Consider the following 27,078-nt stretch of genomic DNA (forward strand, 5'->3'; position numbering starts at 1 on the left):
GACCTTGGCCTGTTCCGCATGGACATATAGTACGCGCTCTGCGTGTACTAGGGTTAGAAAGGGGCGTCACTTCCGGATGCCCCTAACCCTAATATGGACCGAATCCGTACAAAATGGTGGCGCCCATTCCACACAGGCGCCGCCATCTTGACGTAGCGGACGTGTTGTGTCCACACGTCGCGTGGCACATATGATGCCACGAGTGTGCCATTGGCGCCTCGTGGCGTCATTAGCACGCCACAAAGAGAAGCACCATTTTGGCGCTTCTTTTTTGCAGTGCGGGGGCGTGCAGTTTGGCTGCTGCAGCTTCCTCATGGAGCAACTGGCAGCGCTGGTAGACCGCCGCTTCTCGGAGCTCTGTAACGCGCCATACTCTCACAGGTGAAGGTGAAGGAGAGCCCTGTATGCTGAGCTGAGCTCAATGGAAGAAAGATAGGATAAAAATGGGATTTTAAAACAGATTTTGATTGAGCACGAGTTACAAGATACCCCTGACCAGGCTTGTAATATGTTTTAGCTTCAAATCTGTTTTTCATCTCTGTCACTGTGCGGTTTTTATGATGCTTGAATGTATTTTGTTGTTAATATATTTTTATTTTTAAAAATATACTTTAAGCATTTTTGCATTCCTTGGTGGTGGAATAATTAGTTGGATGGTGGGAGAGAGAAAAAGAATATGATGGTTGAGGAGGAAACTCAATGGCAGAAGAGGAAAAATTTGGTGTGCTTCAGGCTTTAAATTTTTGCAAATTTATTTGTTCATTTAGGTTGTTCAAGCTAATATGTGGAGGCCTTAATCCCAACCAGTCCCCTTCAGTTTATAACCAAATACCCCCTCCTGCACTCCCAGTATATAACTCAGACAACATTTTCTACTCAAAATTAAATGTCAGAGTTCTGAAGCAGTATCATAGACTGTGTCACATCTTATTTTTGCTGGAGAATTACATTTTTGTAAGCTTCTTATGTTATAAATTTTCCACTAGTACAGAACTAATGGGGAAATAGAATGAGATGGGGGTAGAATCATTCTCCTGAATGTATATTTGGATTTTTTTCCCTTGCAAGGTGTTTTGATTTACACAGCCAAACATTCAAAAATTGTACCTCACACTTCCAGTATTGTGATACAGTTCATTCTGTCTCCCTTCAGCATTCTGCCACACCCTCTTCTGCTGCTTTTGTAGGATCAATCTAATTTGGCATTACACATACGTGTGTGTGTTCCTCAAACCCTGTGCCAGATAGTAAACAACCCCTTTGCCCAAGAGGGGAGCTGCTAAAGACAGCTTTGTTTGTTGTTTAAACTCTTTTATTTGAAGATTTTGCAATCTAAAAAGAGCAGTACTCTAACCTGCATTTCATTCACTGTTTAGTTCAAACATAGCCACAATCTTTTACTTACATATTCTGTTTTACAAGAAATCAGGTTCATTGAGAGTATAATACACAATACGTTATATAATTTTAATCAACTTTCTCAAGAACATTTCAGCCTAGTTACTTAAAAAAAGATTTTGTCATGGAATTCTCCATCTCAGAGTGTCTAAAGTACTTATTTGGATCATGACAATGTGAGTTTAGGGCAGAAGCATCCCCTTGCACGAGATTATTTTAAGATTTCACTTCATTATTCTCCACTTAAAATTTCAGGGATTATTGCCATTTTGTTTCATTGAAAGGATAATACATATTGTAAAATTACTATAAGTACAAAATAGATCCATTTTATTTCTTCTGAAACATACACACTGAGGTTATTCACTTCCACCTTCTCCCTGTGTGAAAGAAATAAAACAAAATAAGAAAATGCTCACAATAATTACTGCAGGCAAGATTGTTCCAAATTTGAATCAGAGGGCACAGTCCTATATGTGTATATCCAAAAAGAAGTCACACTGAGCTCAGCAAATTTCAGTGATTTAGACTTGAGCTAATGCCCTGACTGGACTCAACTTGAGACTTGAATATTTTTAGTTATTGTTGTGGTGGCCCAGTTTCGTCTAGAAACAGTAAATGTGTTAGACAATGGTATGAAGGCTACTCAGCAGTCTGTCCCTGATGCATATCAGAGGAGCATTCTAAAGCTTTTCAGATGCTTTTGAAGGATCCTTCCACCTCAAGCCCATTGCCCAATGCATCTGCTGTTTCCCTCTGAGAATTTTTTAAACTTAACTTTATGCACATCTTCTTGATTTTCTAGTTATTGAATCTCCACATCCTTTTTTCCCCTGTTATAGTTGGCTCCCAGACTTGAGATTCAATTTGAAACTTGATTTGAAAATATCTTGCAAGGACTTGAAGGTAGAGACTTGAGATTTGACTTGAGATTTGGAGTAAAAAAGTTGAATATATCACTGGTGAGATTACTCTCCTGTTAAAGGTTTGAAGATTGCAGTCGCAGGTATTTTAACTTTCCTTTTTTGGATATGCCTCTCTACCACTTCTAGTTTTGTATGAAAAGTGTCTTTGGGCATTAGAAGTGGCAGCAAGTAGATGATGTGAATTTCTACATTATGTTGTATTCATAGCTGCCTTTGAAAACAATCTGGAAATTTCATTTAGTCCAGGAACTATGAAACTGCTAACTGGGGCCAGGTGGTATGAACTTATTATATTGGTACTTTGTCATGATTGCTCTCTTGCACTCTTTTTCTTGACCCATTTAAAATGCTGTACTTTATTTAGTTCACTTTAGATCATGTTGTAAAATCATCTTGAAATATTCCTTCTTGTCCCTGCTCCTATTCCCTCCAAGGGAGTATCTTACAGGCATATAACAGTAGTTTGCACTAGCTGCCAATTTACTTCCGGTCAAAATTCAAGGTGCTGGTGATAACATTCAAAGCCTGAAATAGCTTGGGATCTCAGTATTTGAAGGAACACCTGCCTCAGAACTGAGATCTACTGTTAGTGCCACTAGTGAGAAGGGTGCATTGCATGGGGACAAAAACCTATCAATGGTCCAAAGAAGTTTATCTTATTTTAATTTTGGCCCCTTCCTACTGCCACATTGTGAAGGTCTGATGTAGATAAATAAGTACTGTAAATAATCAATCTCTCATTTTCTCAATCTAATGTAGCCCCTGTTATATTCTAAAGCAGGGTTGGAATCATGTGGCCCTCTGATGTTGTTGAATTGCAGGTCCCAGCCAGCATAGGTAAGGCATTCTGGGAGTTGCAATCTGCCAACAACTGGAGGCCTGATTCCCCACTCTTGCTTTAAATGTTTGTGATACGTATCAGGGCAGTGAAACCTCTCTAGTTTCAACAATGCATGATTTTATAAATCTCTAACATATCCCCTCATTAGTTCTTTTTTCCAAAATAAATTCACAAGTTGTAGCCTTTCTAGATAAAAGGATATTCTAGACTCCAGATAGATATTCCTGCGTGTGACACTTTCATCTATACAGGAATGTCTGCGTTACTATCCAGATTTTCTTTACAATTCTCAGTGGTTTTGATTTATGCATTTCTGTTTCCTCTGTTTCCAGTTAATCATATGTCAGTCTGCTTCTCTATGCTAGAATGTCCCTCTCACCGCTAAACAACAATTGTGCTTGCTAAGCAACTAATGTTAAAATCTTCATCAGTGGCTGTACCCTTTGGATTTTTATGCCTGCTTTATACTTCCCTCCATTGATATGTATATGAACCAATACTCCATGGTTGCGTGAAGGAGTGGTCTGTGTGTGTGCATGCACATGTGCCTTCAAGTCACCCGTTGACTTATGGTGACCCCATGAATTATGTTGGGTGTTCTTAAGCAAGGAGTACTCAGAGGTGGTTTTGCCAGTTCCCTCCTACAGCATCTGGTTTTCATTTGCAGTCTCCCTTGCAAATACTAACCAGACAGGACCTTGCTTAACTTCCAAGATCAGACTGCAGCTCACTAATTCAATAAACTATGCAATATTTAAGGTGCTGCTGGACTCTCTTGTTGATTTGTGCTTGCTTTTATGCTGCTGCTGCTGTGTTTGTCAATTATATCTTCCCTAGGGCACCAAAATATCCAAAGAGCATCCTGGTATTCTCTGGAAAACATTCCCCACTGGAGCCAGGCCTATTCAACTGCTGTGCAAAGATAGGAATTAGGTGGCTGGAGCATGGATGGTTAGACAAATTATGGACTGCCTTAATTCTGCATTTACTAATCCGATGGGATCTGCTCCATCATCATCATCATCATCACCACCACCACCACCACCACCACCACCACCACCACCAGAAGCAAGACAACCCTACTATTAGGCACAGTGAGACAGCTGCTACAAGTGACATATGTTGGGATGCAGTGGCAGCAACACTGACCTCCCTGTTGTTATCCTGTCTTCAGGGAGATAGCTGTGTATGCCATGTGGCTTGACCTGCCTCTTAAATTAGCCTGCTGCCCAAGCATATGGTGGAAGCCTTTAATCCAATTCCTACAGTTGCAATAAGATTCAACTGCCATTCCAGTTGGCTCCCACTGCATCCAGTGGATTTCCTTATGAGTTGATTCACCATTTAACAATTGATTGAATAGGTCTACTCTAGATGGAACTGACCCATAGGATTCCAGTTAATATGTTTTTTGTATCCTGTCAATTTTCCATAATATTCTTGTCAAGATGTGCGTATAGAAATGTTATACGCCATCAACTACCTAAGCCTGACCTGTTCTTCAAATACTCAGATGTTTAATGAGTCTGATATTTTCTTGTTCTGTTTCCTTAGTATTTGCAGTTTTATAAGAATAGAACAACTTCATTTTTTAAAAAAGGAAACTATTACATAAATTGTAGCTATTCATCCACTAACTTATCAAATGTGAAAGCTTTTCCACAATGAAATTACCATATAATCGCTGTATTCCTCGTCTGTCATCTGCTGGAAGGCGAAAGGTTTCTGGGTTCGTATAGGAATAAGTAGGATACATCAAAGCACCAAGGACGTTTGAGTGACCCAGTCCCAAGGAATGACCAAACTCATGTGCAGCAACCAGGAAAAGGTTGACTTCTAAAACATAGAAAGCAAAGGTGACAAGTCATGACTATGGCTTATCTCATGTCTCACATGTTCTATAAGTTTTACAAAATTCAGAAATAATAGGAAGTAAAGGGAGAGATTGATTACTGCAGATAATACATCACATAGAATACAGTCACCCCTCCGTTCTCATGGACATGAGATCCGTGGTCTTGAATATTCACGGAGAGGTGACTCCATTATTTTCAATGGGGCACACCCCTGTAGAGCACAGCCCATGTGTGCTGACAGGCATGCACCCCATTCAAGCCTATGGGGCTTGAATATTGGCCAGTGTCTGTTTTCACAGGGTGGTGGTGGTGTCCAGAATGGATCCCCCATGAAACTGGAGGGCTGACTATATTTTCATAAGTACAGTTGGCCGTCAGTATCTGTGGACTTGCCATCTATGGATCCAAACATCTCTGGATGGTGAGCCCACATTGTCCCCAATAGTGGCACATGCACATGGCCGTACCACCATTAGAGACAGCCCTCTGCTGTCCGGTGGTGGTGCATGCATGCAGCTGCATTGCCATTTAGTTCTGTCTTTCCAAATGTCAACATGGCTGCATGCACATGCCACCATAGGACAAGAGGGCTGTCCCTAATGCTGGTGTGGCTGTGTGCCATTGGGGGCAACATGGTCTTGAGCATCTATGGCTTTTGGAATCTGCGGTGTGTGTATGTGTCCAGAATGGATTATTTATTATTATAGTTTATTTCCATAGCGCTGTAAATGTACACAACGCTGTACATACAAATGATCAAATCAATAAAAATTAAACCTGCCAATGCTTACAATCTACAAAATACGTATAAAACAATAGGTAAAAATATAAGATAGAACTGGTTAAAATAAGCAGGCAACAATTAAAACATCAACATCAGCTATCCATTAAAACATCAGATAGATAATCTGCCTGGGAATGCTTCACTGAACAGGTTTTCTTCAACTCAGATTTAAAAGTGGTCAAAGAAGTGATGACCCATGTTCATGGGGGAAGAAAGTTCCAGGAGTGAGGGGCAGCAAGTGAAAAGGGACAAATCCGGGATGGGGCAGTGGAGATCCTAGGCTGGGACAGCAGACTTTGACTACTAGAATGGAAGGCCTAAGTGGAAAGGTGAGGAGAAAGAAGTTCAGATAAATAAGGGGGGGCCAGCCCATGCAGGGCTTTAAAGGTCAGCAACAGAAGCTTATACTGAATATGGAAGGGAAAGGAGAGCCAGTGAAGGGATGATAATAAAGGAGAAACATGGTCAAAGCGGCAAGTGAATGTAATGATGCGTGCCGCTGAATGCTGAACGGAAATTAAAGGACAAAGATGAGAGAGAGGAAGCCCTGCCAGAAGGAGGTTGCAGTAATCTAGTCAGGAGACCACCAGGGCATGGACCAGAGTCTTGGCAGTGGAGGCTGAGAGAAATGGGTGGATTTTGGCAATGTTGTAAAGAAAGAATCTACAGGCTTTGGCTGTGGCCTGGATGTGAGGGATAAAAGACAGAGAGGAATCAAAAGTGAAACCAAGACTGCGGGCTTCTTGGACTGGTCGAATAGAGGTGTTGTCGACAGAAACAGAAAAGAAGTATTGAAGGGAGGACTTAGGTGGAAAGACAACAAGCTCCGTCTTGGACATGTTGAGCTTCAAATGCCAATGATGCATCCACTAAGAGACAGCTGTAAGACAAGAGGAAACTTGCAGTTCAAGACTTGGAGAAAGGTCAGGTGAGAAAAGATACAGCTGAGTGTCATCGGTGTACAGATGATAGGAAAAACCAAAAAAGCTGATAAGTTTTCTTAGGGACAATGTGTAAAGAGAGAACAGTAGGGGCCCCAAAACAGAGCCCTGGGGAACTCCAACAGATAGGAGAACAGAGGATGAAGTCTGACCACTTGTGACCACTGCAAAAGATCTATCTGACAAATAAGATTTAAACCAATCAAGAAAAGAGTTTGAGAACCCGAGGTCAGAAAGTATATCAGCTAAAAGACAGTGATCTACGGTGATCCAACAAATCAACGAGAATAATAACAGAGTAAAGGCCATTTGCCTTGGTCCATAAAAGATCGTTAGTGATCTTTGTGAGGCTGTCTCTGTGGAATGCCAAGGGCGGAAACCGGACTGAAAGGGATCTAGAATAGAGTTGGCTTCGAGAAATTCAGGACAGCGGGAATAAACGACCTGTTCCAAAACCTTAAAAAGAAAAGGAAAAAGAGAAATTGGATGATAGCTGGACAAAGAAGGGTCAAGAGAAGATTTTTTCAAAATTAATGAAACAAGAGCATGTTTAAAGTCTGAAGGAAAGGAGCTCATAGAAAGAGAGAGATTAAAGATAGAGAAGCGAGGGGAGGGGAGGGGAGGAAAGAAGGGGCTATAGAGATTAGGAGTCGAGAGGGAATTGGATCAAGAGAACAGATTACAGGTTTGGAAGAGTTCAGCAGCATAGAGAGTTTGTCCAAAGCGACAGGAGGAAACACAGAGAATTTTTCAGTTGAAGGTACTAGAAGATTAGCAATAGAAGACAAGTCAGGAAGAACTATCTCAGATAGGATAGTAATGATCTTAGTAATGAAGTAGTTGGCAAAGGCGGTAGGAGAAAATAATGAAGAGACAGGGGAGAGGAAGGTTTTAGCAAGGTGTTGAAACAGGAAAACAAACTCTGCGGGCGCCTCTCATCGGCGCACATCAATGATTTATAGTAATTCTGTTTTGCCATAGATAGGGCGCGTGAGAAGGATAAAAGAACAAATTTATAATGAATAAAATCAGTCCACTCCAGGGACTTTTTCCAAAAACATTCGGCCACTTGAGAGCAGGGCCAGAGGAACCTAACAACGGGAGTAAGCCAGGGTTGAGGCCTATTCATAGAGGAAGACACGCATACAGAAACAGGGGCAAAGCTGTCAAGAATTGAAGAAAGAGTAGAGCTAAATAAACACATTGCTGAGTCAGCAGAGTCCCCAACAGATAGAGAAGAAAGAGATGAATCCAAAGACTGACTGAGATGGTCACAGGTGACAGACTGAAGATCACGAAAATAGCACTGAGTAGTATGACGAGGAGGTGGGGTATAAGTAAGAGTAAAAGAAATAATGATGATCAGACAAAGGAAAATCTGATGCCAAGTAGTCAGAAATGACACACTTAGCAGCAAGAACTAAGTCAAGGCAGTGACCGAGAGAATGGATTCAAGAGTTGGAATGAGGTTGAAGACCAAAAGAAGCTAAAAGGGAGCTAAAGCGAGAGGTTGGAGGATTCTTGGGATCATCAAGGTGGATATAAAAGTCACCTAGGATCAAAGTGGGTACTGCATCTGATAGAAAAAATGTCAGCCAAGACTCAAAGTCTGAAAGGAACTGGGAGGCTGGGCCAAGGAGGCAATAAATTATTGCCACCCGCAGCTGTTGAGGAAAAAAGAGTCTAATAGAGTGAGTCTCAAGCGAAGAGAAGCAATAGCTAGGGGGATCCTCTGCAGATATCGGGGGCTGAATGTATAATGCACAGGTATTTACAATTCCTATAGTGTCTGTCTAAGGCAGTGGTTACCAAACTGTACCCTTTAAGAGATTTTGGAATTCAGCTCCCAGAAGCCTCAGCCATGTTGGCCAATAGTCTGGGATTCTGGGAGCTGAAGTCCAAAATCCCTTAATAAACACAGTTTGGTCTAGGGCACACAGAACCTTATATGCTGTTGCTGTAATAACATCTAATTGCTGGACAATATAATGTATGACAGACAGCTATGAGGTCTACCCGCTCTTCAAGATCTACAGTTGGATTTTGTTGCTAAACTATAGATGTACTTGGTGATACCCCATTAAGCATAGAGTAACAGTTCTCAGCTTTTGGTCCTCCAGAAGTTTTGGATCTCAACTCCCAAAAGTTCTAGCCAATGTAGCTAACAGACAGGGATTCTGAAATGCCAAGTCACAAAACATCTAGAGAAGTGGTTCCCAAACTTGGGTCCTCCAGGTGTTTTGAACTTCTACTCCTAGAAGCCTCAGCCAGCTTGGTCAACAGTTGAGAATTCTGGGAGTTTGATGTCCAAAGCATCTGGAGGACTAAAGTTTGGAAACCATTGATAAAGGACCAAAAATTGAGAACCACTGTCATAGAGCAATTGATGGAGTAAAGGAGTCCCACATGTTTGCCTGCCCAGAATGAGAAATAGTTAATTATAGTTTATATTTCCATGTAATAATATAATCTCCTCATGAACATCTGTATTTTAATAAAATGACATTACCTCTATTGGTTTCTGACCAGGACTCATCCTCATCAAAGTGGGCATCTCCCCCTGTGTCCGATCCAGGAGCAAAAGCATGGGCCAGTGTTCCACTTCTCCCATCAAAAGGATAGAAGTCACCATGGGCTGAATAGGAAGAGAAAACCATAATATTACCAGCAAAGCAAGGGATTCCCAAGTCTCATTCATATTGTGCCCAACATCTTGAAGCTTGTTCATATTTAGGTTAGAGATTAGAAAAATAACTTTTTAAGATTAATGGCCCCCGATTCCTCAGTCACCATGGCCAGTGGTCATACTGGTTGGGGTTCTATAAATTGATGTCCAAAAAATATCATTTTTAAATTCTGGGACTGGATGAGTTTATATAATATATGGATTGTGGTGTTATTGCATTAAAATCTAGCATCTCCCACCTTTTGCTTTTGAATGGGACTTCTGGTGCAAGCAGTCTTTCGGTTCAGCCCCTATGTGCTGGTTGAAATATATTTTGGAGTATGTATACTGGAAATATATTCCTTCCCCTTTAGAACAGATTTTGAAGGCATGGTGTGTGTGTGTGATTATGTAGATACTATCAGTAGATGCTAAACCAATGCCTCCCAAACATATCTTCCTGGATGTTTTTGTACTCCATCTCACAGAGAAGTCTCAGCCAGCTTTGGCAATGAATGACCAGTGATTCCAGAAGCCGTAGTCCAGCAGCATTTGAGAACACAAATTGGAAACCTCTAGGTTAAAAGTATAGCTTGCCCATTAGTACTCGGCTTTAATATAATAAAAAAGACATGCACACATATCTAGTTTATTATGCTTCATGAGTGGCTAAGCATAGACTAAATCATCCCATGCTATTTACTGGCAGCTAGTGGCTTTCACATTTCCAGTAATTTTAATCTCTGTTAGTAGAGGACTGTTGTAAACCTCATTCAAAATCATTCCACCCCAAGGTTCTTTGGATTACAACAGAAAATAGTTTATAACAATATATTGTTGCTGGGGAAATCCATTTCCCCTCCAGCTAATGCAGAGACTACAGCTAAATTCAGAGGAAACAGGAGTATTCTAAGGGAGTGTCTACTGGTGTCGTAGGTCCAATCCATACTGCAAAAATAATCTAGTTCGACACCATTTTAGCTGCCCTGGATCAGTGCAAGGGGATCCTGGAAATTGTAGTTGTTGTGACACCATAGCTGACAGAGATGGCTAAATGTCCCACAAACTAGAATTCCCAGAATTCCCTAGTATTGAGCCAGGGCAGTTAAAGTGGTGTCAGACTGGATTATTTCTGCAGTGTGGATTGGGCCACAGCCTCTGCTAATTAAAAAGTCCTGGGACTTGAACCCCTTGGGCCTTGACTTTCCTACACCACTGGTCTTTTAAAAACCAATTCCTCATGTTCAAAGTGAGCAAGTGTTGCATTGTTCTATACAATTCTGATTTCAAGTACAAAACTGTAAATTCATTTTAGAGTTTTGCAAGTTTATATTCCAGCTCACTCCCATGGAACCCACATAGGCTGGGAGGTCATAAATTTCCTGTGAGATTCCTTGAAACCAAACGTTACAAATTATCTCAATTATTTATGATCTCCCCCCCCCCAATTGATCATCTTTTGAATGGGAAATATGGGACAATTAATCAGACTTGCTTTCAGGACCACAACTCCCAGATCAGCCTAGGAACCACAATTTTGTGTCTGAGGGTTCTGGGAGCTGTGGTCCAGAAAGTAACGTTTCCATGCCCTGCAATCAATAATCAAAACACGGCAGCCTTACCACCAGATGCAAACCAAATTTCAATATCAGCAGGCTTTGTTGTTCTTGTGAACTGGAGAGGGGTCACATCACTCCAAACCTTAAGGGCCTTTGCTATGGCTGCTTCCACCTTGTCTTTAGGCATGTCAGGGGTGTAGTTATTAATCCTTTGAGCAATGAAGATACACAATGTATTAGTAATGAGAAAATAGCTGCTTGTTTAATCACCTCTTAAAAGATGGAACACAACTTACCTGTAAGTCAATGAATACTTATTCCATTTTGGTGTTCTTGGAAAGGTACTGTATTCCAAGATATCAGGAACTCCGCATCTGGGCTGTTCCATTATTTTTACAGTTTCTGTATCAATTGTTCCCGTTATAGTCAAATGGAAGAACTCCTGCAGTTTTCTTATACGTTCCTCCAGGGTCTCCTTGATTGCTTTATTCACAATGGGAAAGAACCTGTCAAGGTAAGTCTGGTTACGCAAAGGGGGAGGGAGGTCAGTTGAATTTGTGTCTGTGGTGATACAGGTGAAATATAAACACTTGAACAAACAGTATCTCAATAAATTTAATCTAGAGTTTGGAACAGTTACATTATAAACTACATTTCTCAGAATCCTCCAGGATATCTACTACACTATGGATACAGAAACTGTGGTCCTCAAGATATTTCTGGTTTGCAACTCAACATTGCAACTCGCCATCTCTCACTACTGGCCATGCTGACAGGAGACTCTGGGAGTTGTAGTCTAAAAATAGTAATGTTTCTAAGCTCTAGGTTTTCTACACCCCTTTAATGGAGATCAATATTAGTGAATCCACAGGTGAAGCAAGATGTGAATGAAGGACTGCTTGCAATGTAACTGTTGTACACATCAATTCCCATGTTCCTGTTTATTTGTAAAATTTTCTACACTCTCATTCTCTTCCTCCAGATACTTTCATTCATTTTTATGGGCTGGATCCACACTTTGACATGCTGTGAACATTTAAAATGGGGTGTAAATTAGTTATCATTATTAACTTATCACATTGATTTCAGTGGGTCTAAGCTTTGCCTGCAGTTGCAAATATATGGGAAGAAGCCACACACTGCAAAAATATCACTTAATGAATCTTGAAAACAAATGCCATTCTCAAAATGCAACAGCACACAACTGACACAGTTCTATGCAATAGCAGACAAAATTTTGTGGCATTACGTACCTCTATGAATTTAAGATCCTTGAGCTTTGATACTACAGATCTGTGAGCTACTGGAAGGGCAAAACTGCAAGGGAGCAGCATCAGAGAGCATAGCAGCATCACATGCCTCATGGTGGATGTTGTCTGTGTCTGCTGAATGCAGCTTGCCTTAGACCATCAATGTCTCACAGCCTGAGAGGCCAGAGTTTATATAAGCCTAACTGGTGACATGTTGTAAAAGTCTAGATGACTCACTTTATGGCATTTGCCTGCTTTTTTGTTCATGTTTCTAAACTTTTTTTTCAAGTGTCATGATTCCAAAATGATTAGGAGGAAGCATTAAATGATATCTCACCCCCCCCCTTCTACTCCTTGTTGACATTTCCATTGATGTCATACCTGAGCAGGAGGTGTTTTGTTTCCCTTCTCTTCCATCCCCATCTCTTCTTTCATCTGCAAAAACCACAGAATATAGGGAAGTTGGCTCCTCTAAACTCAGCCAATACATCTCCTATACAACTCCACCTTTTTTCACTTGCCCAATCCTCCCTTGTTTGCCACTGAGACTCATTGCAACATTTTGCTTCTGAAGAAACACTTGGACAGGTAGAAAAATGCAAAGCCACGACTCATTCACAATTTAGCTGTATAATTAAAACGGTGAAGTAGTGCACTTTTAAAAAAAGTGTCTGTACATCAGTACTGGGGAACTCTTGTATGTTGCTGGATCTGTCAATCAAGCATGGCCAGCATACTTTTCAAAATTTCACAGAATGAAACTGGGACACATGTAGCCAAGCAACATCAAAGTGTGGTCAAAAGTTATTTCTGAGAAATAACACACAAATTAGGAGACACTGCTGCAGTTTGCTTTTGCCTGAGCCTACAGGGAAGAGCAAGATTAAGCCCCTTTCTCCCCTCTCTCCATTGCTGAACTGATCACAAAATACTTCTGTACTTTGAACTTATTTTGCACTAACTTAAGTAAGCTAAGGACAAAGGGAGAAAGTGGGAGGAGAGAGAAACTGGGACATTTTAAAAGCAACTGTAAAAGAGGAGCAGAGGATCAATCGGGTCCTTTCCAGCTGAATTGGGACATGGATATGAAATCAGATAGTATCTACTTTACAATTTTAAATGCACTAATTTCTTTTTACAGGAATGTTGTTTAGTCAGTTACTTCCATTCAAGTTTTAAATTCATTGGAAGGACAAGAATCTGCCCCTCCTCTTTCTACTTTTGGCTGAGCTAACTGACTGAGAACTATTTCTGTACACTCATCCCTCCATATTTGCAGCTTTGATATTTGCGGTTTTGATTATTCACAGATTGTACTAATATGTTCTCTCTAGGAATATCTAGGTCCTCCAGTGCAACTCTGTGGTCAACTTTAACTAAAGGTTGCACTGAAAGACCTAGAGATTCCTAGAGAGACTACTCTACAAGGCATTTGTAGCTCCTCCAGTGCGGTTCTATGGTCAGTGTCTGTTGGATGTTGACCACAGAGTAGCACTGGAGGACCTAGAGATTCCTAGAGAGGTGTTCTCTCAGGTAAAAACAGTGTTTTTGTTATTTGCGGTTTTTCCATATTCACAGGGGTCTTGTGCCCCTAACCCTAGGGAATATGGAGGGACAAGTGTACTTTGAATTCAGTTCACAGCAACTGAGGTAAACTAAGGATGAAGTAGGAAAGTGAGAGGAGGAGAGAGAAACAGAAATTTTAAAACCAGCTGCAAAAGTGGGATGCCAGAGGATTACAGGAAGACACATGGATGCCCCTGTCAGACTGGGATCAATTTCTTGCAGGTCCATTGCCTCTTTAAGTGTTTGGATTGGCTAAAGTGGTTGGAACATAGGCTTTCTCCCAGATCAACCGCACTGAGTCCCAGTCCTGGGAAAAGAGTGGGATACAAATAAATATAATCTTGTGGTGCAGCATTCACAGTGGGATTTTTATTGGTTGTTCTTACTTTTTCACTGTTGGAATTTGTTCATCCTGTTCTCTGAAAGATCAGTGTTAAGCATTCCAAAAAAAGAAACAGATTTTTATCTATCAAATTTGCTTTGGGAGTCTCCTTGTAGCGTAAATTTACAACTCTGGAGGCGTAGATTATACCAAACAATGTTAAAAATAAGGAGAGCCCTGCTCAATGAGATCAAAAGTCTATAATGCCCAGTAATGGACTTCCTATGTTGAAAAATCACATTAGAATCATAGAATTATAGATTTGGAAGACAATCCAATGGGCATCTAGTTCAACACACAAACTGGATATGATCAATACACATTCTAATCCTAAAGATAGGGGACAAAAATGATTGTAGCAGTTACAGAACCATTGCATAAATTTACTATGCAAGCAAAGTGATACTGAAAATTCTACAATAAAGATTTTACCATATATGGAAAGAGAAATGCTAGCTGTCCAAGCTAGATTTAGGAAAGGAAGAAGTACTAGAGATCATATTTCAAACATACATTGGATAATGGAGTACACCAAAGAATTCCAAAAGAAAATCAGCTTATAGTTTCTAGATTACAGCAAAGCCTTTGATTGTATATATCATGAAAAGCTATGGACTGTTCTTAAAAAAAATTGGGTTGTCACAGCATTTTTATTGTCCCGATGCATAATCTTTACTAAGGACAAGAGGCTACTGTTAGAACAGAATGGAGAAAGAAAATGGTTTCCAATCAGAAAGGGGGTCAGGCAAGGCTGCATTCTTTCACCATATTTCTTCAATTTGCGTGCTGAAAATATCATACACAAAGCAAGATTAGAGGAAGGAAGTGTGAAAACTGGAGGAAGGAACATTAACAGTTTAAGATATGTGGATATCACCATACTACTAGGAGAAAATAGCAAAGACTTGGAACAGTTACTGAATAAAGTCAAGTATGAAAGTGTTAAGACAGGTTTACAGCTGAACATTAAGAAAACCAAAATAATGACTACAGATGATTAACATAACTTTGAAGTAGATAAAGTAGACACTGAAATAAAGATTTTCCATACCTTGGCTCAGTCCTTAATCAGAATGGAGACTGCAGTCAAGAAATCAGCAGAAGACTAGGGCTGGTTACAAACAGGCACCCTAGGACGGACTCAATCCATGCTAGGGTTAGAAAGGGGCGTCTCTTCCAGACGTCCCTAACCCTAGCACGGACTGAGTCCGTAACAAATGGTGGCGGCCGTTCCACACGGCCACCGCCATTTTGACGTAACGGACGCTCTGTATCCGCATGTTGCGTGGCGGAAATGATGCCGCAAGTGCACGACTAGCGCCTCGCGGCGTCTCTTCCGGGCTGCAAGAAGGAGCGTGATTTTCGTGCTCCTTCTTTGCTGCGTCCGGGAACCGCGCTTTTTGGCTGCTGCGGTTCCCGGACGCAGCAACCGGTGGCGGCAGCAGACCACTGCAATCCAGCGGTCTGTAACGCACCTAGGACTTGCAAAGGCAGCTGTGAAAGAACTAACCAGTTCTTGAAGTCCAAAGGTATTTCAATAAATACTAAATTTAGGATTGTCCATGCCATCATGTTTCCCATCATTATGTATGCATGTGAGAGCTGACCAGTGACCACTGAAGAAAGCTGATAGGAATAAAATCAACTCATTTGAGCTGTGGTGTTGGAGAAGAGTTCTGCAGATACTGTGGACTACTAAAAGGACAAATAAATGAGTCAGTTATAGAACATATCAATCCTGAACTCTCTCCAGAAGCCAAAATGACTAAACTGAGGCTGTTGTGCTTTGTTCATATCATGAGAAGGCATGACTCACTAAAACGAAAAATAATGCTAGGTAAGGTAGAAGGCAACAGGAAAAGAGGAAGACTGCATTCCAGATGGATAGACTCAATCAAGGAAGCCATCACCCTGAGTCTGCAAGAACTGACTAGGGCTATTGAGGGCAGGGTGTCCTGGAGATGTCTCATTCATAGAGTCGGTTGAAGCCTACTTGAAACACACAACACACACATTTATTTTTTAAATTTAATTTTATTATTATAAAAATATACAAACAAATGGACAAGTTGCAGACATAAGAACATAATACAATCCAATATATTACATACACACAATTAGACAAACATAAAAAGATATCATAGAAGATATTCATCTTCTTTTATGAATCTTCCTAAACCAGTTAAAGTCACCTTATCTTAACCAAATTTGCTGAATTCCTTTATATTCCATTAACTTCTAAAATGTAGCTCCTGTATCTTTCAAATCTTCTTATTTCAAAATATTTCATAATTATTTCAAAGCTTAATCCTAAATAAGTGCTTTTAAAAAAGATTTAATCTGCAGTATCTCTTCCATCAGTTCTTGACTTTTCTTCCAGTATATTTTAGCCTTTGGGCATCCCCATCATTGGTGAAAGAAAGTTCCCTCAGGCTTATGACATTTCTAACACTTTATATCACCTGTTTTATAAACTGCATTTAATTTGGAGGGAGTCATGTAGCATCTATACATCATTTTAAAGAGGTTTTCCTTGAAATCTTGACACAAGGTAAATTTGTTAGTAGCCTTCCAAGTTTTTCCCCATGTTTCTAGTTCATTGGGTTCATCAAAATCCTGTGCCCATTTGACAATTACATGTTTTACAGTTTCATTTTCCAAATTTCTGACAACACACACATTTATGTCTTGATTTCATTTCAGCATAAGAAGTATGTGTGTATAAGTGTCTGAGTGTACAGTGATAGCAACAACATTGGGCCCCTAGCTACTTGGGTCCCTAATGCATTTCCTCCAAGTGTATAATTTATAATCCAGTTTTGCCCATCTCCTGGTGAGATTTCCCCAAAATAATGTAGGCCTGTTAGATCAGTTAGCGGGAGTGAAATGGAGGCAGCCAGCATATTTAAATGAAAAGTACGTGAAGAATGATATTTGCACATGTGTCACATGTAATGTCAATGTGACAGAACACATCTGCCACCCGGAAATAAATATGCATCAGAGGGACGTAGCTATGAGGAGGGAAAAAAATGAAGGTACCGCCCATTCCAAAATGAGAATTCTGCTCTTCCCAATGAAATGTTCATTCGGGCTCCAAATTTCTAGCATCATAGTAGTTTAAAACCACAGTACAATATTTAGAAAAAGAATTAAGGCATCCAAAGAAAAGGAGCAAAGTTACCAAGGGAATGCAGAAGAATCAATGCTTTCCAAACTTTTACTCTCTGTAATGCTAGATATTTGGGGACTGGTTGAAAAATTCACTGGGGGTTGAATTCCCAGCAATGCTCTTGTTCCATCCCCCATAGCTACCCAAAGGCAAAAGCACCCCCCCCCCCCCCGGAACAAATCTTGCCAAGAGAACCCTGTGATAAATTTGTCTTAGGGTTACCACAAGTCAGAAATTAACAACGATGAACTCTTCCTATTGATTTCAAGGGGCTTCTGCATGACCACCTATAACTGAACAGTGAAATACAGAAAGCTGGTCCAGTGTTGCAGTCTCCCAAGTCAATTATGATAGTTCTCAGGTCTTAAACAACTGAAGGAATAAGGATGATTTAGGTATGATGTTCCTTCTGCCAGCCTTTATCTCTGCCCTGACTCAGGTTAGGCTCCTAATTTAGATAAACCCAAATGGTGACTGTCTCTTTCTGATGTATAACAACCTTTGAACAACCTTGTGGGAACCAGACTGTTTTTTTCTACCCAGAAAGTCTGGAAAATCCCTCAGTCAGGAGGAAGTTCTGGTGATTAAGTGACAACAAAAAGCCTAACAATGCACCCTTCAGCTCTATCTATTTTTGGAAAGCCTAACATTTTAATTGTTAATGATCATGCTCTTTATTGATTTGTATGCTATTGAATCTCCTTAACAATGGCTTGGATCACCACTTAGTCATGCTTAGAAGAGTCCTACTGAAATCAGTAGGACTACCTAGTAGTACTGAAATCAGTAGGATTACCTAGGCATGGCTAATGTGAATCCCATTAATTTCAGAGGGCCTACTGTAAGAATGATGAAGTCTGGCTCTCAAATTCAATACAATGTGTACAAGTCAGTTATCCTGTTTCACAAAACACACTAATACAGTGGCCCCAAACTGTGCCCTTTAAGAGATGTTGGACTTCAGTCCCAGAAGCCTCAGCCATGTTGGCCAATAGTTTGGGAATCTTTGAACTGAAGTCCAAAATCCCTTAAAGAGCACAGTTTGGGGACCACTGCACTAATAGATAATTCTAATAGATAATTTCTTCAAAAGAGTAATATACTTATGGCCACTATATATATATATATTTTAAAAAATCTTATCTTCTGTTCAGATTACTGTGATTTGCTGTTATTTTTTAAGGTTGTGGTGGTTTAGTATTATGCACCCAATAAAAGGGTGGGAAAGATGGGATAAAAATGGCAAAAATAAAAATAATTATAGTCGATACTCCACATTTGTGGGTTAGACCTTTGCAGATTTCATTGTGCATGGATTTGATTAATATGTTCTCTAGGAATTTCTAGGTTCTCCAGCATGATGCTGTAGGATGTTGACTATAGAGTTACACTGGAGGACCTAGAGATTCCTAGAGAAAACAGTTCACTAGTCATTTGTAAGTCGTCCAGCACAATTTTTTTCTACCCATAGCTTCTGGAATATGTGAACCATAGAGTTGTGCTGGAGGACCTAGTGATTCTTAGAGAGATGTTCTGTCAGGTTAAAAAAAATAGTTTTTTTATTTGCACCCCCTCCCCCTCCGCTTCTTTCACAGTCCCTAATCCTAGCAAATATGTAATGACATGTTCTTGGTGAAGTCAACCCAGAAACACAGGAAGCTGACTCAAATTGTATTAAACCATTGCTTTGGTTTATCTACCCCAGTACTGTCTACTTTGATTGACACCAAGAGTGCCCCAGGAGATGTTCAGGACTGGACCTGAGGCAGTCATGTTAGGAGTTTATCAGACAAAGAAATAAGCTGGCTTGCCTCTTCCGCAGTCAATTCAGGATCCAGGATGCCCCTGGATGTTATTAGACCTAAATTGTTGTCGATCTAGCCTCAATGCTGCTGCCTAGATGTGTCCCGGGTCAAAGACTTGCACTTCAAAAAAGTGCTGGCTGAATGAGGCTTTGATCCGGATTCATCCGGGTGGTGGTATTGTGGCTAGATCAGTGGCAATTTAGATCTGATAACATCAGAGGGCATCCCGGATCCTGAATTGAATGCAGAAGAGGTAAGCTGGCTTATTTCTTCGCCAAAGGAACACCGAAAAGTTGTAGCACTGGCAGCTATGGTGCCCTTTCTGCAGTGCAAAAAGCCACTTTCTGCAGCTCCTTTTTAAACTGTGGAAAGGTCAGATTAGGGATGCAGCGTGTGGCTGCTGTGGCCCCAATCCGGTAAGGAAAGGGGTGGCGTCCCACCACCCCTTATGGGTTGTCTGTACAGCGCCTTAGTTCCATAAGGTAAATTGACACTCCTGCAAGAAGCAACTGGGGATCTCTTTACCACTACTGCATTAATGCAGTTAGTTGGGATTTAGGTCTATTACACAGTGACAGTGGGCAGAGAAATGTTCCCATTTAAGGATTTATAATTTCTGTGGTTTACAGTATTAAAAGAGAGAGAGAGAGAGAGAGAGAACCAGGTTTTCTACAGCATTTTCAATGAATATGTCCAGCAGAGATGGACAAGGCATTATTATGTGGCCTTTTGGATTCACTGCCACTTCTGCAGGCTGTAGTGTACATACACAACCAATGTTGAAGGAAGCTGGGGCTTGAAGCTCCCCAATATCAGAGGACCACATGATTCCCATCCTGGTCTATAGTATCATCTTAGCTGAAATTCAAACAGATGCCGGCATTGCAACACCAACATGACAGCATGTCCTCCCCTGTCCCTGCTGTCTGTCTGTCTGCATGCCTCATATTTGTTAAAAAACAAGTTTGAAGGATTTCCCAGCTGTTTGGAGCTGCTTCTTGATCTGCCCCAGGCGATGGTGTCTACAGTGAAAAAGCAGGAGATTGTCCCCTATCCCACTTCCTCTGAATCCGACTGTGTTCCTCTCAGAAGCTGAGATTTGGATCTTGCCCTTTATGAGCTATATTCTGATAAAGAAGGAGCAAAACTGTCAATGCCATATTGGTCTTTCATGCCTGCATTAGCTTTATAGCACTTTATCTTAGAAGTAAAAAAATTCAAGATTTAGGAACAGAAAGTTGACATGTGAATGTATGTTGGATGATTAATAAAGGCTTGATAAGGATAATGTAATGTAATGAACAGGATTGTTTCTATTTTTTCCTTTCTTGTTCCTTTTTTTTCTTTTGTTCTTTCTTGCTTTCACTTTTTATTCTTTTTTTGTCTTGGTCTTTTTTCTTTTTCCTTGTTTTGTTTTTTCTAATTTTGCCTTTGTGGCCTTTATTGCTTGTTTATGTACGTTCTTTTAGTAATTTATGTTATGTATATTAATATATGTTTTTTAAGTTTTGGAAAATAAATAAATTTAACATAACACTTTAGCTTTCTGCAAAGAAACTTGAGGATCTGGGGGAACATTTCCTGCGAATTCTCTGTTAAGATGTCTAAGGCTCCTGCTTCTAAAAGGTCTATCTGGTTTTTTTTGGGGGGGTGGGGGGTGGTGATTATTAAGACAAAGCATTGAAGAAGAAATAATACCAGTTCCTTGTCTTTTCTTGCTCCTCCTGACTGTGACTAGCACTGACTCTATCCATGTTTGTTTTACATTACCTATTAACACATAAACATAACCTTACTTCCTTGACCTCTGATGAAGCTGAAACTGAACTTTTATTTTGTATTTAAAACTTGACAAGAAGACTTGGTGGATGCCCGTTGTTTTGCTTAGAGTAAATGTATGCTTCACACTTTATCCAGGAAGCTCTGGGGTGAGAACACAGATCTCCCTTGCCCTGAAGCTCTATATGAATGAAAGGGACCATTTGTTATCAGCCCTGGTTGTGAGATTATAACCTCTTTCTGGATGTTTAATTACGTTGCATAATGTCACAGCAGGCAATTTATCTAAATCTGTTTTGTGATAGTGATGAACAGATAGAATGAGGAATTGTTGTTGGTGTTTTCTTAAATAGGAAAGGATAAAAATATAACACTGTTAACAGAAGTTTGATACCACTTTAACTGCCACAGCTCCATCCTATATAATCTGGGATTTATAGTTTGATTGAGGTATTTTGAATTCTCTGCCAGACAGGTCTAGTGCTCTTGTTCAAGAGAGTATACTAGCAGGGTCTCTTGCATCAAGTGTAGTACAGATACACTCATGGAAAACTTTAGGATGAGAATGACATCTTAATTGCTGTTGGAACTTTGGTAATGAAGAATAAATTTTGCCAGTGAACAACTTCAGATCAAAAAGTAAAATAAGACAGTGACTTCGGAAACCTGTCAGCTAAGAATAGATAACAAGCTGATGACTTGTAAATACAGCTTTTAGAAAAGTCAATGTAAAAAGCTTAGTTGCATTATGTTTTGTTTGTTGTTGCTGTGTGCCTTCAAGTCATTTCTGATTTATGACAACCCTAAGGCGAACTATCATGGGATTTTCTTGCCAAGTTTCATCAGAGAGGTTTTGCCATTGCCATCCTCTGAGACTGTGTGTCTTGGCTAAGGTCACCAGTGGGTTCACATGGTTGAGTTGGGATTTGAACCCTGGTCTTCATAGTCATAGTCCAGTGCTCCATCCACTACACCACCTTGGTCTCTAGCAAGTCACAAAGTCTCCATCATTTCACAGACGAAAACTGGGACACAAGAAACATCAGGGTGTGGTCAAGATTTCAAAAGGTATCAATGAAGACAAAGCTGGAAGAGGCTGCAGAAGTTTGCTTTTGCCTGAGCCTACTGGGAAGGAAAAGATTTTGCCCCCATTTCTTCCCACTGTTGAATGCAAACCTCTTCTGCATTTTGAAATCATTTTGCAACAACTAAAGTAAGCAAAGAGGGAAAGTAGGATGAGGGGAGACAAACTGGGATTTTTAAAAAACATCCCAAAAGTGAGACAACAAAGGGTTAATCAGGACCATTCCTCACAAATTAAGACAGTTCGGGGTTATGAAATTGTTACTGTGTTTCAGTTTTAATGCATTAATTCCTGTTCATAGGAATGTTTAGATAATTAGTTCAAAGTACTGTATGTTTTTTGACAGTGGATTGAATATGATGTGGTAATGCGAAGTCCTCAGTACAATACAATAATGAAATACCTAGGCGTGGCTTGGAAGGTAGAAAATCTTCCCTTGAAGAGGTAGATTCTAAAACACTGAACTGCATACAAATTGTTCATCTAACAAAAGATAGCCTGAAACTGAAAACAGCTTCTCTTTGCTCTGAGCTGCATGAAATCTAATTATGTAGACTCAGCTTCTTTTGCAGAACAATAAGCTTCTTTTGCAGAACAGTCACTTATAACAACAGTTCTGCACTGACTTCTTCTGGATTACATTTCTCGCAACTGCAATCTCATTCTGTTAAAAACATAACACACGTTAGGAGCAGCACAAAGACAGTCCAGCAGTATACGACTATTGATTTTTGTTGTTGTTGTTGTTGTTTCCGATTTAACATGATCTTAAGATGATCCTATTGGGTTTTTCTTAGCAAGAGTTGTTCAAAGGAGGTTTTTCCATTGCCTTGCCCTCAGGCTGAGAGCATGTGACTTGCCCACTATTACACAAATGCAAACAAGCTCATTGGTTTGTGGTAGATTGTGATCCATTGAACAGGCCTGCCAATCTTTCCTTCCTCCCTACCTTTAATTCTCTCACCTCATTGCTTTATGGACATTGCTTTATGGACAAAGGAAATATGTGTTCTTATATCTGTAAGGCAAAAATATGTGTGTGTGTATGCACTTTTTCTACAGAAGGATGAATCTGCTAAGTTGTGCAAAGATAAGACTCACACACAGTATATTCATGCAACTAGGGTTGCCATAACTGTCAACCTCCAAACTAGGACAAATGTAGGACAAAATTTACCCCAAAATGTAGGACATATTTTGAAAATGGAGGACATGCGAAAAAATTTAATAATTAAAAAAACATTAATATAAACACATGTTTCTTAGGCATGCTCAAAATGGAGGACATTTTGGCATTATTCCTAGACAGATGGCAGAAATGTACTTCCCTTTCTGGCCAAACCACTCCCCTTCCATTCCAAAACACACACAACAGCACATTTGGGCATTTAACATATCTTCATTGAACATGGCCTCTTGCATATTTCAGACTTGTTAGCATTAAAAGCACAAAAAATACACAAAAAACACACTTTGGAAAGTCACAGTCTCCCAGCTTCAGAAACAGTGGGCACGTGGCGCAGAAGCTGACTGATATCAATATCACTATCATCATCATCATCATCATCACCATCATCATTGTCAAAACAATGTCAAAACATTTTTAATAATAAAAATTAATAGAATAAAATAAAAACCAAGGCAGACTTGTATATTTTTAATAATAAAAATTAATAAAATAAAATAAAAAACCAAGGCAGACTTGTATATTTTTAATAATATAAATATGAATTGAGACTATTAGCCGCTCTGATAGCCTTTTTGGCTGAAGGGTGGGGTATAAATACCATAAATAAATAAAAATAACAAACAAATAAATAAATAAAACCCAAGGCAGACCTGAAATGGCCACTCACCTCCCCGCCTCCTCCTCCTCTTCATCATCATTGGCTGCATTTGGTGCCAGGAAATGACACTTTTCCCTCCCCCTGGCCAAAGGCCTATCCTCCTCCTCCTCCTCCAAAGCTCCTGACACTGGCCAATGGCAGACTGGGGCTGGAAACAGTCCAGCCCCCACTCTTCGGCCATTGGCCAGACAGCTTAGGGGACGAGCGCTCCTTTTTAAGCCCCGCGCACGGGCGCGCAAGAGGGGCGAGCGCACGCTGCTGTCGGCTGTGACCCGGGCAAATGCTGCCGGGCAGCACAGCAGCTGTGCGGAAGGAGGAGGAGGAGGAGCGGAGGAGGAGGAGGAGGGCGGCACAGCCGAGGAGGAGGAGGAGGTGGGTGGCCGGCCAGCTGCATTAGTGGCAATGGCTGCAGAACCGGGACGGGACGGGCCGGTTCCTCCAAAAACGGGACTGTCCTGGAAGCCGCTGGAATATGGCATCCCTACATGCAACACAACGATAGAACTTTGATACTGCTTTAACTGTCATGTTTTCATCGTATGGAATCCTGGAATTTGTAATTTGGTAAGGTAGTTAATAAGGAAATCAAAATAGTTAAAAATTTCCATACTTTGAATCAAACACCATTAAAAACAGAAACTGCAGTAAAAATATGAAGACTAGGGATGGGAAGGGCAGCCATGAAAGAACTAAATAAGATCCTAAAGTGTAAAGATAATATCCTAAAGCTGAGCACTAATGTTACAGACGTCCAAGCCATTATATTTCCCATCACCATGTAAGGATGTGAGAGCTGGACAGTCAAGGCAGCAGAAAGAAAGAAAATCAACTCATTTGAGATGTGGTGTTGGAAAAGAGTGTTGAGGATATCATGGACAGCCAAAAGGATAAACAAATGGCTCCTAGAACAGATCAAACCTGAGCAATTCCTGGAAGCCAGAATGACTAAACTGAGGCTGTTGTACTTTGGCCACAGCATGAGAAGGCACAGTTCATTAGGAAAGACAATAATGTAGCAAGCAGTAGAATAATAGAATCACTATTTTATCATACTGGGGGCAAACAGGATTTAAATGAGAGTTAAACTAGAGAAAACCAGGAAATGCCTGATGTTTATCACACAACATTTCCTGGTTTTCTCTACTTTAACTCTCATTTAAATCCTGTTTGCCCCCAGTATGATAAAGCAGATAAAGTTGGAAGAGACTTCAAGGGCCATCAAGTCTAAATCCCTGCTATGCAGTAACACAGAATCAAAGCATTTCCAAGAGATGGCCATGCACCCTTTATTTGCAAACCTCCAAAGAAAGAGACTCCACCATACTCTGAGGGAGTGTGTTTCATTGTCAAACAAATCTTACTGTCATGACGTTCCTCCTAATGTTGAGGTGGAATCTCTTTTCCTGTAGCTTGCATTCAATGTTCCATGTCCTATTCTTGGAGTAGCAGAAGCTTGCTCCCTCCTCAATATGACATCCCTTCAAATATTCAAATATTTCATCTTGTCACCTTCTCTTCCCCAGGCAAAATATATCTACCTCCCTTGCTAACGCCTCATAGGGCATGGCTTCCAGACATTTCATCATTTTTGTCACCCTCCTCTGGACATGCTCCAGCTTGTCAACATCCGTTCTGAATTGTGATGCCCAGTATTGTGCCCAGAAGTGGACACAATATTCCAGGTGAGGCCTGGAAGAAAGGAAGACTGCACACTAGATGGATAGATTCAGTCAGGGAAGCTAAGTTCTAAATTCGATTCTATCACACCTATTCTAAAATCCCTTCACTGGCTACCTATTAGCTTCCGGGCATAGTATAAGGTGTTGGTCATTACTTATAAAGCCCTACATGGCCTGGGTCCAGCTTACCTGATGGAACACCTCCTCCCATATAATCCTTTCCGCACTCACAGGTCCTCAGGGAAGAACCTATTGCAGTCACAGAGAACTAGACTGACAACTACTTCCCAGAGGATGTTCTCTGTTGCCGCTCCAAAAATCTGGAACGATCTGCTGGACGAGATCCGCCAATTAACATCTTTGGAGGCCTTTAAGAAGGCAATAAAAACGGAACTCTTCTGGTGGGCCTTCCCAAACTGACCCCCTATCTCACTCTCCACTTGCTCAAACTTGTTCCCCTCGAACTGATCTGTTTTCTGACTGATTTTATCGCCCAATGTTTGGGAATTGCTTTTAATGTTAATTTTAAGGGGGCAGGGGTGAAGGGGGAATTGGGAGTTCATTGTATTTTTATCTATTGTCTGTGTTCTTGATTTTATTGTTCTTTTTTGTATGCTGTTACCCACCTTAATCCAATACAGGGAGAGGCAGGATAATAATAATAATAATAATAATAATAATAATAAGGGCCTCAATCTACTTGACCTAAGCAGAGTAATTGAGGATAGAGGGTCTTAGAGATATCTCATCATGAGTTGGGACTGAATCAAAGACAGTTAACAACAACAAGGTACAGTATTATCTGAATGCTGCTATAATTCTGCAGTGTGGAGATTTACTAAGAGGTTAGCTAGCTTTAAATTGGAGTACGTGCTTATATGCCTTTTACTTGCCTCTACTCAACAGGGACCCCATGAATTTCAAAGTGTTTTCTTATGCAAGAAATACTCAGAGGTGATTTTGCCAGTTCCTTGAGCATTCACGTCCCACAGGGGAATTCGAGAACATTTATGAACATGTAGAAAAACGTTGGTCCCTGGGGGACCCCAAATATTTGGGCTTCTGTACCCTGGCCATGGTAAAATGTCACGGTTGACTGGTTTGCATTCAACCTTTGCTGATTTGTTCCAAGCCCAGCTATATGTAAAGGTAATAATTTGTATTTTCCCACGGTAGGAAAATACAAATAAAAATTATTATTATTATCCTGGCACTCCATCTTTTTCCTTAAAATGCACACGTTCTTTACCTTTACATATAGCTGGGCTTGGAACAAATCAGCAAATGTTGAATGCAAACCAGTCAACCATTACATGATGATACTTCCTTCTTGCTCCCCCCAAACAGGCAGATCACCGCATCCCAAAAGCATGGCTACTGCACCACCATTGTATATGGAATTAAATAGAGTAGGAAAGTCCAGCTGACAGAAAACATCAGGTAAGGACATTTTATAGAATCCTATAGCTGTCCCTTAGAAAGCAGCATGTGTGAGGTCTGTATGGCCACTGTGTAAAGAGACATACACAGAAAGAATAACCTTT

General features: G+C 40.5%; 1 protein-coding gene across 3 annotated transcripts; it reads right to left on the reverse strand.

Moving 5' to 3' along the window:
* Nucleotides 1-1,306: 1,306 nt before the first annotated feature.
* LOC121924691 (matrix metalloproteinase-18-like) lies at nucleotides 1,307-23,894 on the reverse strand. Of its 3 annotated transcripts, none has more exons than XM_042456028.1 (6): nucleotides 12,224-12,429; nucleotides 11,267-11,490; nucleotides 11,034-11,179; nucleotides 9,256-9,381; nucleotides 4,840-5,001; nucleotides 1,307-1,778 (listed from the first exon to the last, which is right to left on the reverse strand). In XM_042456028.1, the coding sequence occupies exons 1-6, from the start codon at nucleotides 12,332-12,334 to the stop codon at nucleotides 1,762-1,764; spliced, it is 786 nt and encodes a 261-aa protein (XP_042311962.1). In that variant the 5' UTR covers nucleotides 12,335-12,429; the 3' UTR covers nucleotides 1,307-1,761. The 3 variants fall into 3 exon arrangements, with proteins under 3 accessions (XP_042311962.1, XP_042311963.1, XP_042311961.1); XM_042456029.1 differs by lacking the exons at nucleotides 1,307-1,778; nucleotides 12,224-12,429 and adding exons at nucleotides 12,602-12,655; nucleotides 23,865-23,894 and having other exon boundaries at nucleotides 4,731-5,001; XM_042456027.1 differs by lacking the exon at nucleotides 1,307-1,778 and having other exon boundaries at nucleotides 4,731-5,001.
* Between the last annotated feature and the right edge of the window lie 3,184 nt (nucleotides 23,895-27,078).

The sequence above is a fragment of the Sceloporus undulatus genome, chromosome 3 (assembly GCF_019175285.1).
Source record: "Sceloporus undulatus isolate JIND9_A2432 ecotype Alabama chromosome 3, SceUnd_v1.1, whole genome shotgun sequence".
In the NCBI taxonomy this organism is placed as follows: domain Eukaryota; kingdom Metazoa; phylum Chordata; class Lepidosauria; order Squamata; family Phrynosomatidae; genus Sceloporus; species Sceloporus undulatus.